The sequence below is a fragment of the Mytilus californianus genome, unplaced genomic scaffold (genome assembly GCF_021869535.1).
Source record: "Mytilus californianus isolate M0D057914Y unplaced genomic scaffold, xbMytCali1.0.p SCAF_4, whole genome shotgun sequence".
NCBI classification, from domain to species: domain Eukaryota; kingdom Metazoa; phylum Mollusca; class Bivalvia; order Mytilida; family Mytilidae; genus Mytilus; species Mytilus californianus.
The window spans coordinates 13,027,183-13,041,154 of record NW_026262690.1 but is presented as its reverse complement, the minus strand read 5'-3'; the positions used below and the strand labels follow the sequence as shown (position 1 = coordinate 13,041,154).

At 34.2% G+C, this 13,972-nt stretch overlaps 1 protein-coding gene across 1 annotated transcript; it reads right to left on the bottom strand.

Moving 5' to 3' along the window:
• Positions 1 to 2,022: 2,022 nt before the first annotated feature.
• LOC127699097 (uncharacterized) lies at positions 2,023 to 6,541 on the bottom strand. The gene is made up of 6 exons (XM_052202833.1): positions 6,312 to 6,541; positions 5,653 to 5,731; positions 4,497 to 4,651; positions 3,510 to 3,682; positions 3,036 to 3,195; positions 2,023 to 2,224 (listed from the first exon to the last, which is right to left on the bottom strand). Exons 1-6 carry the CDS (start codon positions 6,514 to 6,516, stop codon positions 2,079 to 2,081), a joined length of 918 nt encoding a protein of 305 aa, XP_052058793.1. The 5' UTR covers positions 6,517 to 6,541; the 3' UTR covers positions 2,023 to 2,078.
• Positions 6,542 to 13,972: the final 7,431 nt, after the last annotated feature.

Here is a 13,972-nt window from a genome sequence, read left to right as displayed (position 1 = left end):
GCCATCTCTATTAAAGAAGGGGTTTGATCAGAGCCATTATTTGGCCCCTTAAATTGCAAAAATGGTAAAATTACTTTAGCCTTTCCAAATTATGTTAATTCTATTGATAAATGAACAAATGAATATAATCTGGACACTTTAGTGCAGAAAATTCACTTGTAATGTCACTCTTATGTCATAAACATATTTGAGCTAAAATTACAATTTTACGCACAGTTTTTGGACAAATTAGATATGAGCAGCAGCCTTACCAAAAAAGATATTTTACACACATTTACATCAATGTAAAGTACATATTGTAAAAAAAATATATTTTTGTGAAAAGCTGTTGCTAAATTTTAATGACAAGATCTCAAAATGAGGCTATTTTGGTAATGACAAGATATCAAAATGAGGCTATTTTTGGCAGTTTATCCAGTTTTACAATAAATCTAAGACGTTTGAAGTCTAATGCAAATATTAAAGACAAAAAATCAAAATATTTTAATACTGGTGTATGGCAGACAAATGTCTTATGAACATCTCCATACTGGTGTATGACAGACAAATGTCTTATGAACATCTCAATACTGGTGTATGGCAGACTAATGTCTTATGAACATCTCAATACTGGTGTATGGCAGACTTATGTCTTATATACATCTTAATACTGGTGTATGGCAGACTAATGTCTTACGAACATCTCAATACTGGTGTATGGCAGACTTATGTCTTATATACATCTTAATACTGGTGTATGGCAGACTTATGTCTTATGAACATCTCAATACTGGTGTATGGCAGACTTATGTCTTATGAACATCTCAATACTGGTGTATGGCAGACTTATGGCTTATATACATCTTGATACTGGTGTATGGCAGACTTATGTCTTATGAACATCTTAATGATATTATTTGGTAGATTTATGATGCTTTTTGCTTTTCCAATTCAAGGGGCAAAACAAGTGGCCTTATCATACCTTCTCCTTTGCACCCGACGTGCCTATTGTAAAGACACTTGTGTATTTGTGCAAGCTGTAGGCTGCCAATAAGATGTGTGTTGTTGCCTATCAGGTAAGTGTATGTGTGATTGTAAAGACACTTGTGTATTTGTGCAAGCTGTAGGCTGCCACTAAGATGTGTGTTGTTGCCTATCAGGTAAGTGTATGTGTGATTGTAAAGACACTTGTGTATTTGTGCAAGCTGTAGGCTGCCACTAAGATGTGTGTTGTTGCCTTTCAGGTAAGTGTATATGTGATAGCGTTGATGCATTGTTGTTTCATTGACGAATAACATTTATCTATTATTATTTATCATTGTATGTACTTTATAAATATGTTATTATTATTTTGAGGACTCTCAGGAAGATTAGTTTTAACTAATGGGTTTATCCTCTTGAAATAAGGATTATTTATAATTTATTTATTTTATTTATGTATCTATTATGCAAAGTGTCGTTTGTCTCTTGTCGTTTACTTTCGCGTTTGCCTTCCTTCGACATACCTTTCTATTGCGTCCTGGTTTTTTACTGTTTATTGACGTGACATATTATAACTTTCAGAAGAGAAAATTACAGATAAGAAACGTCTGCCCGAGAAACCAAATAAAAGTTATTTTACAATTACTAATATCCTTTGATTGATCCCAAGATTATACATAAAGAACTACATCGCAAGCTCAGTATGGAACAATACTTGAGCGTTTTAATATTAATGAATTTTCATAAAAAAACGGTATTTTCGAGTGATACTTTCGCTAAACATATTATGTATCATATTTTTTTTATTTTTTTTCCTTGGGTTGCTGTTTCATTTACGCATGCCCCACATCTCCTTTAATTCAGACATATTTCTATTAGTTACAATAATGTGTTGTATGCAAATATCTGATTTCTGAAATTTCATTTAAGCAAATACACAGACAAAAAAGGTAATCAAAAATGTTACCACAGATAGTGGTAAATGGGATCAAAAACAAACTTTAAACAACTTCATCCCTCGGCCCAACTTCAATGCCAGTGAATATGAACCTACACTCTACATATATATTCATGTTTATTTTTTTATTGGTGTTTTTAAAAAATCCTTTTCATAACGTTTAAGCTTCTGGCGTTGCTGCTCCTAAACTAGATAATAAGTGGCTGCTTAGATGATTAACAAACTGTCCACCAGCTTGGGAGGCAAGTGCAGTTCCGTGTTGTACAACATTTACTAAATGTGGCTTTATATTTACCAGTGTCTGGTCTGTAATAAAATAGATATGGATGTTAAATACATGAAATGAATTGGTTAAATGATTTGATCTTTTTTAAGTTTTGGAGGGGGTCACTGAATATGAAGATCAGCAATCGTCCATTAAAACTTATATGGAATGAGGGGAGGGGTGAATAAAACAAATAGCAGCAGTCGTTCATTAAAAAATCTAATCATTTGTGAATGCTCATATGGTGAAAACTAAGCATTAATTAAACGAAATAATCATTGGGCTATTTAATGGCCATTTCCAACTGATTTTTACAGTTTTACACTTTATTTTCATGTTGTGCTGTTACACCACTGTTCCAGGTTAGGAGAGGGTTCAGCGCTCGCAAACATGTTTAACCTGGTATTTTTTTATGTGTCTGTCCTTAGCCTGCAATTTGGTGGTTGTCGTTGGTTGCTGTCTGTTATATTTGTTTTTCGTTTGTTGTTTTATCATTAATGACCTCGCAGTTTTTTTCTTATATATTTTGTCAAGTTAAATCCTTTTATAGCTGACAATGCAGTATGGGTTTTGCTGTACGCTTACAAACACGTCACCTGGTAGATAGTTGTATCCTTGACAATCATACCACATATCCTAGCTTTTATATGGAATATAGGAGTCACTGCGACAATTCAATATTCCTGTCCTTGTTTAAGACGCATCCTGGTGAAAGTTATCATCGGGTTTTATCTGCCAATAGTAACACAATGGGGAAACTAGTGGAGAAGGACCTTTCCGTGCGGAGCACTTCAGATCAACCGGTCTCATATTACTTGTTCTTTTTTATATAGCCCCTTTCTTATTACTTACGTAAAACATCAGTTACAGCATCTTTCAAAGCAGCAAGTGCATTTTGTCCGTGTTGTAATAAGGCTGCTCCGGAGGTTTTCAAAGCGTCAACGTGAGGTTGGATGGCTGGGCCGACATCTGTTCCTGTTTGCTTTACTACGGTGCCGAGACCATTGACAAGCTGAAATGGTAAGAATGTTCATATAACTACATTCGAAAAAAAAACTGCAAGTGGATGGAATAACCCTCTCATGACGCTTTACTTGAAATCTCCGACAAATACTATGTACAATGTATTAGATTTACTCGTAAATAATTTAAAACTTTGTGGTAAAGAGTATTTTAAATAATACCCAACTTAAAGTTTGTATATGATTTCCAACTTCTGTAACTCGTCTACTATATAATGAATCGTGAATCTTAACTATGAACAGAATGTATATTTAATTGAAGCGATTCGTAATTCAACTTATATAGTATAGTTATATGACTCACGTTTTTAGCTGCCTCAAGATGAGGTTGGAAAAATTGTGCTAGATTTTGTCCAACTTGTCCGAGTAAATCAGTTAAAGCATTTCTTTTGTTAAGATTAAGGGATTTTCCCAAACTCTGTTGAATTTCCTGAATAAGTTCTTTTAATAATTTGTTGGACACTGTATTGTGCGAGTCTGAAAAAACAACATAGGAAGTCAAAAGCAAAATAGAAACAAATACAAAATATAAAAAAAAACTTTTTTTTTTCTTCAAATACCAATGCTGATAACAGTACAACTGCATAAACACACATGCATATATAACAAAGGAATAAGGTATTAGCATAACTATAAAATAAAGAATTTCATCAAGACAAATACAAAGTAAAGAGAAGTGAATTTAGAATTAGATATGTTTTTTGATACATAAAGTTTATTGACCACACAAGGCTGTTATCATTCCAAGACGACGGAGAACATGATGATCAGGTATGATATTGGTGTTTTTGTTTTGTTTTTTTTTAATTTTAAGTCAATGGGGAATTCAAAAATAATAGGAAATGCTTTATCTTTGAATATCGAACTGAATACATTCCTATCTTCAATATCTATGGCTCCATAAAGTCACCTATTTCGCTCATTTTTTGCATAGTCCTAAATAAAATCAGACAACAGGTGTTCCATTACCAGTTGATGGGCAGGAATTAGTGATATTTTGGGCCATTGGTCAACAATTCACGAAGATTATTATGATTGACAATCGAAAAGTCATCTGCCATATCCATGAGACTATATTTGTATGTTGACGATGAACAAATACATGTATAAGGTTTAGAATTAAAGTCCTCAATTATATTTGAAATTTCAGAATATATGGATTCCTTTATTCCGTCTTTAATGGTGATGTAAGGATATTTTGGGGAAAAACGAACAAAGTGTAATATTTGAAAACAATATTGATTCAAATAAATAAGGAGAATAACAAAGATGTTATAGACGATATACTTACGGACGATTTCATCAACAGCTTCTACCAATTTTGTAGGATCGGTACTATGAGAGAGAGCTCCTAGTTTTGTCAAAGTATCAATGGCACTGTTGAAAGTTGTCTGGTATTTTCCTAATTTGTCCGCAAGGATACTTTTCAACTCAGCTTCAAGAATTCTTGAATGGAAAAAATAGGTAAAACGAGTAATATATAAAAAAATTAATGAATTGCAAGGGCTCAAATTCTGTTTGCCGAAAAATAAATGCCAAACTCAAACAAGAATACAATCATAAAAGCTTTCAATACGGATGCAGCTGTATGTAGTCAGTTGGCAGGATCATTTCTTCTGTAGGTTTCTTTTATCTTTGTGAAGGTTAGTCATCAGACCGTTGCGAATACATGTAGATACGATTGTCTGCGAAATAAATACAGGAGGGTCTGGTTGGGTTTAAAGAGTAGAGAATAATGGGAAAACAAAAAAATGAGAAAGATGGGATGCTAAAATATAAAAAAAAAAATATTAATTGTTGGTTGTTTAAAGTCCAGAAGCAAATATTTCGTGCATGTTCAGTACAAAAAAAGAGGACAATGCCAAATGAAATGAAAGAATACGGAAATGAAGACCACCATCCAGACCCTCACACAAGAGAAAGTGACATATGTAATAGATCTGACCAATGGAATTAGAGAAGGGGCATTAATTACGAATCAAAGATGGTGTACGTCGTTAATACTATATTAACATATGAAATATCATGTTTTTAGTTGCCGTCGCTTGATTTTTATGTGCTTTACAAATCTAACTTTTTCTAGCTATAAATAATAAACAAGAAATTTAAATACGCATTTCAAATCACTCATAATGAAAATGCATGAACTGATATGACTGAAAAAGTATTCTGCATATCCTTCAGATATTGCGATTGTAAACATGTACCAGCTCTATCTTTTAATCTGTTTGTAGCGCGCTTGCCTTGTAAGAGGTTTGTTATGTTTTCTTATCCCGGCCGTGTAATACCAAATCCGTTAAAATTGGAAAAAAATTGTTTGCTCAGAGTCTGGATTCACATGTCTCCTTATGGGATAACATCTTTCCTGTTTGTCTTATATAATATGTATTGATGGAACAATATAATGTTTTGAAAACTATTCTCTTGATAGGTTTAACAGAACTTACTGTGCTTCTAAATTCCTCTTACTACCAGCAGGAGTCACCTGGGTGTTTTGTAAAGCTTGCATGCCTCCTAACAATAGACCTAAAACAGCGTTGTATTTGTTAAGAGAATGCATTTCTAGTGGTGCAGTTTGAAAAAAAGGATTTTCGTATTAAAACAAAAACATTTTTCTAGCTTTTGTTTTGTTTTTTAATATTTTCCTCTGTCTTCCGAGTTTCTATGCTTTAACGCTTTGTTTTGCGTTTTTAACGTTTTTGTAGTTATCAGGTTTAAAAATTGAAAAGTTCGTTGCGTCCGAAGAGCCTTTCTGAAATATAATCGTTAACCAAGGCGGCATTATGAAAAGTGGGTAAGGGTTATTTTCTCAGGTTTTTTTATACTTTTAAATTTTCAATTATGTTTCAAAATGAGTGAAATGAACATGACCCTTTTGTGGTCAGTTTCAAAGCATTCCAAGTATTTTTTTAATGTTCATGTTTATGAAAAAGGAAAATTGGTTATGGAACACGAAACCGTTGCAAACGTTTTTCGGGCCACAATGCAATGTCGGTTGTGCTGTTGCTGAAATTCCATACAAAACAAGTTCTGACTCTTAAGCTCAATGATGTGAATATAAACATTAAATTGAACTAACTCATTTGTACTGATAATGAATTCTTACTTTGTACAGTCTGACCCAGAAGGCTCGAGCCTTGTTCCTTCAGTGAACCCAAAAGTGAGGTCCCTACTTGCTTAGCCTGTTCACCAACTGTATGGAAGGTTGCTGTGAATGCATCTCCAACTTTGTGGAAAGTTTCTTTCAAATCATCTAACAGGAATCCCTGGCTTCCGACGGCCAACACCAATACAAGAAAATAAAGCTTCATGGTGAAATCTAAAAAAACGAAAATTTGTCTATGGTGTTAGATAAATGATTTAACATATTGCATGTCTAAATATGTTTAACAAGCCTTGGTCGCCATTTTACATTTCTAAGTATGTAACAAGCCATGGTCTCCATTTTTGTCAAGGTAACTGTTACACTGCTTAGTTTTGTGAAATATCTATATTATATAAGACGTATCTACTATTCAGTTGTGTGTATTGGTTTGTTTATTATTTTTTTCGAAGACACTACGCCGTAGAGGCTGTGTGCTCCATATGGGTTCCAGCTGGTCTTAGACAGATTTTGTTTTTATAGACGTTTATTAATTTTTTTTTCATTTATTCATTACTTTTTGTTGGAGGAGGGGCTTTTCAAAAAGTATGTCTTTAGTTTCCATAAACGCGTTTTTCTAAACCAGTTAAAGCAGGTCTGAGGTAATATTTTTTTAATGTTAAGTGTATCCGAAAAATTGTACGCGATAAAAATGCAAGTACACCCTTGCTAGTCGTTTGATTTACCTCCAATATTTTATCTAATCTATATGGGCATTGACTACTAAGTCGGCTCTTGCTTTGAATTGTTTAAATAAATATATATAAACTTACAATACTTTATAATGAATTGTGTGAAAAGTTTTCAAACAATATTCACATTTCTAAAAGTGTAGTAATTACATATGATTAACGTCCTCTTACATGTAGTTACATGCAGAATAGTTCATTAAAAAAAAGATAAAACCCGACGTAAAGAAAAATCATAACATGTCAGAAATGATTCTAAACAGCTATTGTAATACTTCAGGAAAGTGTCATATGCAGTTTACCGTTTGTTATTACGCTTACAATTAGCATTAATTCTATCAAAGTAAAACTATAGAGTTCCAATAACAAATATCTACACATGTATCATATCCAAGTTTGTTTCTAACTTTCTTTTGACGTGTCCGAAGCCTTATAAATCCCAACAAGCAGAATAATGATTTACCTGTACTGAAATCTTGAAGAATAGACTTGATCCGTATCGTCCCGTCTTTTATATATCATTATTTGGGACCAAATTTGCATATCATGCCAGAATTTTGCTTATCTTTCGTAAAGAATTTGATCATGCGACTTCAACTTTCTTATGATATTTTGGTAGCCGGTACATACATGCGCAAACAACTGAATTTAGTAAACTTCTAGTTCAATTATTAAAGTCAGACCTCCATCAGAATATCGAAAAGAAATCATATTCTTGAGAAAAAGTAAAATAGGTGTACTTAAACTCATATATTTGATGTATAGATTGCAAGCAAATTAAATTGGCAATTAAACCAAGAGTTTCAAGTGTTGAAGTTCAAATAATTCCTTCCAAAATTTTACGGACTCCATTACGAGTGATGATGACGGATATGTTCCAATTGTCGTAACTACAATCCCGTGCTCTTTTCTCGAATGTGACCTACCGAATTATACTTATCACCGGGGTTCGTACTTACATGAGCAACACGACGGATGCCACATGTGGACCATGGTCTGCTCACCTTTCCGGAGCACCTGAGATCACCAACTGATTTGGATTAGTGTTTTGTATACTGTTGTCTTTTTTTTCTTCTTTTTTTGTCATGGCATTGTCATTTTGTTTTCGACTTATGAGTTTGAATATCTTTTGGTATCTTCCACAACTCTTTTCAAATGTGCAAAACTTCAAATAACCTTATTCAATTTGTCTATTACGAAACGAAATTAATGCATTTATTAAAATGTGTGAAAATACAGAGATACTGCAAGCTTATTCAACAACTGCATGCTTGTTAGCATAATGGACATGTAGAAGGTACGTAGCATAAAATATAAACCCATACATTTGTCCTCTCATAGATTGTACCACATAAATTGGTTTTTTTAATTGGTTAATTTTGTTGTTGGGTTTCTGTATCATTGACGTTATAAATCATATATATTTAACCTTTATTAAGAGATCAATGTATTTTCTGGTCAGGTAGGAACTACTATAATTATGTATTTATCTGTGATCTTTCACGAGACCTTTGAACATGATCGGTCTTCTCTCGTTCGGTTAACATTTCTTGATAACAAGACATTTCTAGATAAGACATGATTTCATGATTCTTTATTATTACCATGTTCACAAAGGCGGATGTTTGATGCCAGTGTTCTACTTTCTGAACAATGCGCAGTACACATGGAAACAAGTTCTGTATAGAAGTTCACGTGTCCTCTTCCGCTATAGCACGATCATAACTAACTAAAACATTGTACTGGTCAAAGCTCCTTCAGTCAATTTATTACAATACTAGCTAATTAAAATCTGACGCGTGTTCATGTGCCTGTCATGGAACCATGCAAGTATTTGTCTTTACACGTAGTTATGTCATCATATAATCTATTTCTTTAAGGAAGTGTTGGCGGTATCGTAGATCTTCGACATTCTCTTCTAAAATTCTTCACTCGTCTAGATTTGGGCGATGTATTTTATATTGTTGGTGTTAATGGTATGGTAGATCTTCTTTTTGAAAAGTACCCCCCCCCCCCCCCAAAAAAAAAAAACAAAAACAAAACTAGAAATTAAAAAAAAAAAAAAAATTAATAAACTGTTCTATACATTTTACTGTATTAAATATACATTTATGCAATGTATAAAATCAAAATAAGATGTTAATTCATATCAATGAAATTGAGAATGGAAACGGGGAATGTGTCAAAGAGACAACAACCCGACCAAAGAGCAAAACATAGCCAAAGGCCACCAATGGGTCTTCAACACGGCGAGAAAATCCCGCACCCGGAGGCGGGCTTCAGCGGGCCCCTAAACAATAATGTGTACTAGTTCATCGAAATTGGACGTCACACTAAACTCCGAAACATATAAATGAACTAGAATTAAAAAAAACATACAAGACTAACAAAGGCCAGAGGCTCTTGACTTGGGACAGGCGCAAAAATGCGGCGGGGTTAAACATGTTTTGTGAGATCTCAACCCTCCCCCTACACCACTACGTAGCCAATGTGTGAATTTTTCCCTACTGAGATTATGAGGCAAAGTGGTATATAGTGTAGAAAAAATCAAAACTTTGAACAGATTCGAAATCACCAATATGCAAATTATCAAGTACTTCCAACATATTTTTGACAATCCAAAAGTAATTAATTCCACTATTTTCAAAGGCCTTATTTGAACAATTCATTACCAGGTTTTGATTGTGCCAAGTGTACTAGTAAGTAGAATAGACAGTTTAGTAGTGGAACAATGGCTTGAAGACGAAATAAATCTGTATGTGTAAGGTGCTTTGTGCAGCTTCGGAAGCCAGTACAAATATGTAGCTGAAGCCCGCCTCCGGGTGCGGGATTTTCTCGCTGTCTTGAAGACCCATTGGTGGCCTTGAGTTTTTTTCTGTTCTTTGGTCGGATTGTTGTCTCTTTGACAAATTCCTCGTTTCCATTCTCATTTTTATATCTATGTCGAATCATCAAGATAATTGATTTGGCGATATATTATCTAATATAGCGCGTCTTGATGGTAATAACACTTGCTCCACCTCCACAGTTATTGATCTTTACCACCAGAGCTCTAAGCTCCATCAATGGAGCTTGGATCTCTTTTCTTTGGGCCCAGAGCCCTTTCAGTGGAGACAGGAGCCTGAATATATTTTTAAAGAACTACGAAGCGTATATTGTTGAGCCTGGAGCCCAACGATAAGATAGGTATGGAGCACAGAGTCCTTGTTTTTCCCTGAAAGTAGTTAATAACTAACGATCATTCTTACAGAGTCCTTAAAAATTAAACCAAACAATGCACACAAATATATAAAAGATACGTCTAAAATAATACAAATATTTCAAACACAGGCATATATATATCTTCGTTATGGAGATTGGAATTTTGAAAGAAAATTAATAAAAAAGAAAGCAGCTTTATTTCCATAAAAGTATTAGTGATATGAAATGTGAATATATAATGTGATGATGTATGATATGAATGCACTCAATAAATTCTCAGAGGACACGCTATAACAAATTACCAATCATCAGCCTAAGATACATGAATTTATTTTTATTAGTTGCTTTGAACTAGCTGTCAGTAACTGCGAGAACTCTCAGATCTGTACTTAGTGTCCTTTTTGTTGTTAGGGATGAGTGATGGATAAATACCCTGTCACGTCCTGTCTGTGTTTTTGTTTGATGTTTTTTCTGCTTTGTATCGATCTGATGAGTGAAGCCTTTTTCAACTGATTTTTATAGTCTGTTCTTATGTTGTGCTGTTACACCACTGTCCCAGGTTAGGTGGAGGGTTGAGCGCTCACAATGTTTAACCCTGCCACATTCTTTATGTGCCTGTCCCATGTCAGGAGTCTGTAGTTCAATGGTTGTCTTTGGTTCATGTCTGTCATATCTGGTTTTTGTAAATTGTTTTGTTATAAATTAGACCGTTAGTTTTCTCAATTGAATTGTTTCATATTTTTCATGTCGGGGCCTTTTATAACCGACTATACAGTATGGGTTTTTCTCATTGTTGAAGGCCGTGCGGATGCCTATAATTGCTTTCATCCACTCTATTTGAACTTTGGTGGATAGTTTTCTTATTGGCAATCATATCACATCTCCTTATTTTTATGTGTACCAAAAACTGCACGAATTAAAAAGTAGTTGTGTTGTTCACAACAACGAGAAAAAAAGTTATCTACAAATAAACACAGCCACGTACACACAAACCATAGCAACACCCCCACACTTATGTTAAACATACTGTCTAAACAAGTGAAGAAATTAAATAGAGATTATCGAAGATGTACCATAACATTAACACCAACAGTATACACTTCATCGCCCAAATCTAGACGATTGCAGAATTTTAACAGAGATTATCGAAGATCTACCATAACACTAACACCAACGATGTGTGTTTTACAAATTACAATGTACAAACCTTAATAAATTTTTTGTCTTTGTTTGTATCATAATTACTTATTTTGTTTCTGTATCTCACACCAAAATTTGCAAGCGATGCCATTCAAGAAAGCGTCAATTTTCTAGTCAAATGTAATAATTATTGATCTTCATTGTTTCATGTCGTCAATGTCGGAGCAGGAATCCAAAACAAACCCATGTTTACCTGCATCATATATTTGAGACTTCATATGTCACTATTTTTACGTTTTATTCGTCTTTGGTTTTTTTTATGAACAATGTGATATCTCTTTACAGCCTACTGATGCTCATGGGTTGTTTTACGAGTAATGGGTTTTCGGACTTGCAGTAAAAGAGAGACGAAAGATACCAGAGGTAAGGAGATCCTGGTCCACATGTGGCACCCGTCGTGTTGCTTATGTTATTACAAATCCGGTAAATAGTCTAATTCGGTAGGTCACATTCGTGAAAAGAGAAGGGTATTGTAGTTACGACATAAGGAACATAACCGATACCATCTGTGAAACGGTTATTCCATAACGGTCAACCAACTCGTGATGGCGTCCGTAAAATTTACGAAGGGATGATTTCAACTTCACCATTTGGAACTCTTGGTTTAATAGCTTCCTTGTGAGTAGCAATCTTCTATCAAGGAAAGCATGATAGGAAGTACAAGCCCGGGAATATCGTATCAATTGGGAGATATATACTCCGTATGCAGGCGCTGCTGGAATGTTGCTACATAGAAATGGAAAGTTCACAATTGGGAAGCTGAAATCATCTCTTTTGTCGTAAAGTTTTGTTTTCAACCGACCCTCATTGTCAATTTCTAGATGTAAGTCAAGATATGAAGCAGACTTAACTGTATCTGTAGTATCCTTTATCTCTAGTTCGATGGGATAGATTCGTTCAACATAGTCACCAAATTTTGTATTATTTAGTGAGAGAACATCATCTATATAGCAGAACGTAAAGTTAAAGGATACTGCTGACTTCTTATCTTTCTTCCTAAGAAGTTCCTGTATGAAGTCAGCCTAATAATGATAAAGAAACAAGTCGGCAAGAAGAGGGGCACAATTGGTTCCCATTGGAATTCCGACAGTCTGTTGAAAAACACGTCCTCCAAACGTAACAAATATGTTGTTCTTTACATAGTAGGATTTATCCCTCCCCAAGACAAGATACTTGTATCTACGTTCGCAATTCTTTTTAATGAAACTAAGTAATACCAACTCTTTCAATTTGTCTTTTAGTTTAGAATGGGGAATACTTGTGTAACGTAACACATGTCAAAAATAATTCCGTGCAACTAGTTTCGTATAATGTATGAACAAAAGGAGACAAGAATGTTTCTTTAAGCATTTTAATTACTTACAAGAAAAAATCTGTGCACGGGAAATCCTATTTGTATGAGCAGTATTCATAGAAAAAGATAATTATTTTGTAAAATAGGATAATTAATTTCATCCTGCTTTAAATGCCGATAAATGGAAGTATAAGGCCGTGTTGATATTGAACTTAACTCAGTGTAGTGTTAATGTCCTCAAAGCGTAATCGAAACCCTACTACGTTTCCATTGATACATAGTAGTTTGAATCATGTGTTTATTACAGGCAGTCGATATTAAATGAAGGAAGATCTGTATTCATTTCACTGTCTGGTGTCAAAGACAACTTCATTATAAGTTCTTAATATAAGTAATCGAGATAACCGGTCCCCAAATTGTATTAACGAAATTCCTGCTGCCTCTACCTATTGAAAACATTGTAGATCTATTTATGACATTAATTTATATATTTTTATGTTTTGTTGATCATTTATGCTATTTTAAGTTTGTCTCTATCTATTATAATTTTAAAGATAAAAGGCAAACTTGGAATTTCTTTTCTCGAAAAATCGTCATTAAGGGCAATAACACCTATCATAAGTCGCCTTACAGTTTCGGCGTAAATAAACAGTAGGTAGATCTCATCATTTTGAACATTTCTGTTTCTGTTTAGCAATGTCGGCCATCTTAATTGGTGGGTGGAATCATCGGACACATTTTGTAAACTAGAGTTAACGGACGACGACGCATGACGGACGCCAAGTGATGAGAAAAGCTCACTTGGCCTTTCGGTCCACGTAAGCTAAAATGTGATTATTTGGCCTCTTGAGTACCTTGTATCTTTTCTATATGAAATAACGCTAACAATAAGTCTTTTCTGAGAAGTACCCTTGAAAAATTCATACTTGACCACACTCATCATTGGGGTATCTAGTATGAAAAATGTGTCCGATGATCCTGCCTTCCAACCAACATGGCCGACATGGCTAAGAATATAACATACGACATAAGGCTAAGAATATAACAGAGGGATACAATGCATGTTTTTTCTATTATCTCGAAAACCACTATAGATAGAGAAAATCTGACAGGGGCTGAAATTTTCAGAATGTTTAGATCTATCAGCTGCCCGTTTACACCAAACTTCAGACGACTCCTTATAGGAGTTAATGTCCTTAAATGAAAATGTGAACCATTCTTTTGCCTATTATCTAGAAAAC

What these genes read in the sequence shown, in the direction of transcription:
- LOC127699097 (XM_052202833.1), bottom strand. Translation starts at nt 6,516, where the DNA reads ATGAAGCTTTATTTTCTTGTATTGGTGTTGGCCGTCGGAAGCCAGGGA. An exon ending in TCTGGGTCAGACTGTACAAA is followed by an intron (nt 5,732 to 6,311) that starts GTAAGAATTCAT and finishes ACGCTGTTTTAG; the next exon opens with GTCTATTGTTAGGAGGCATG. An exon ending in AAGAGGAATTTAGAAGCACA is followed by an intron (nt 4,652 to 5,652) that starts GTAAGTTCTGTT and finishes TTTCCATTCAAG; the next exon opens with AATTCTTGAAGCTGAGTTGA.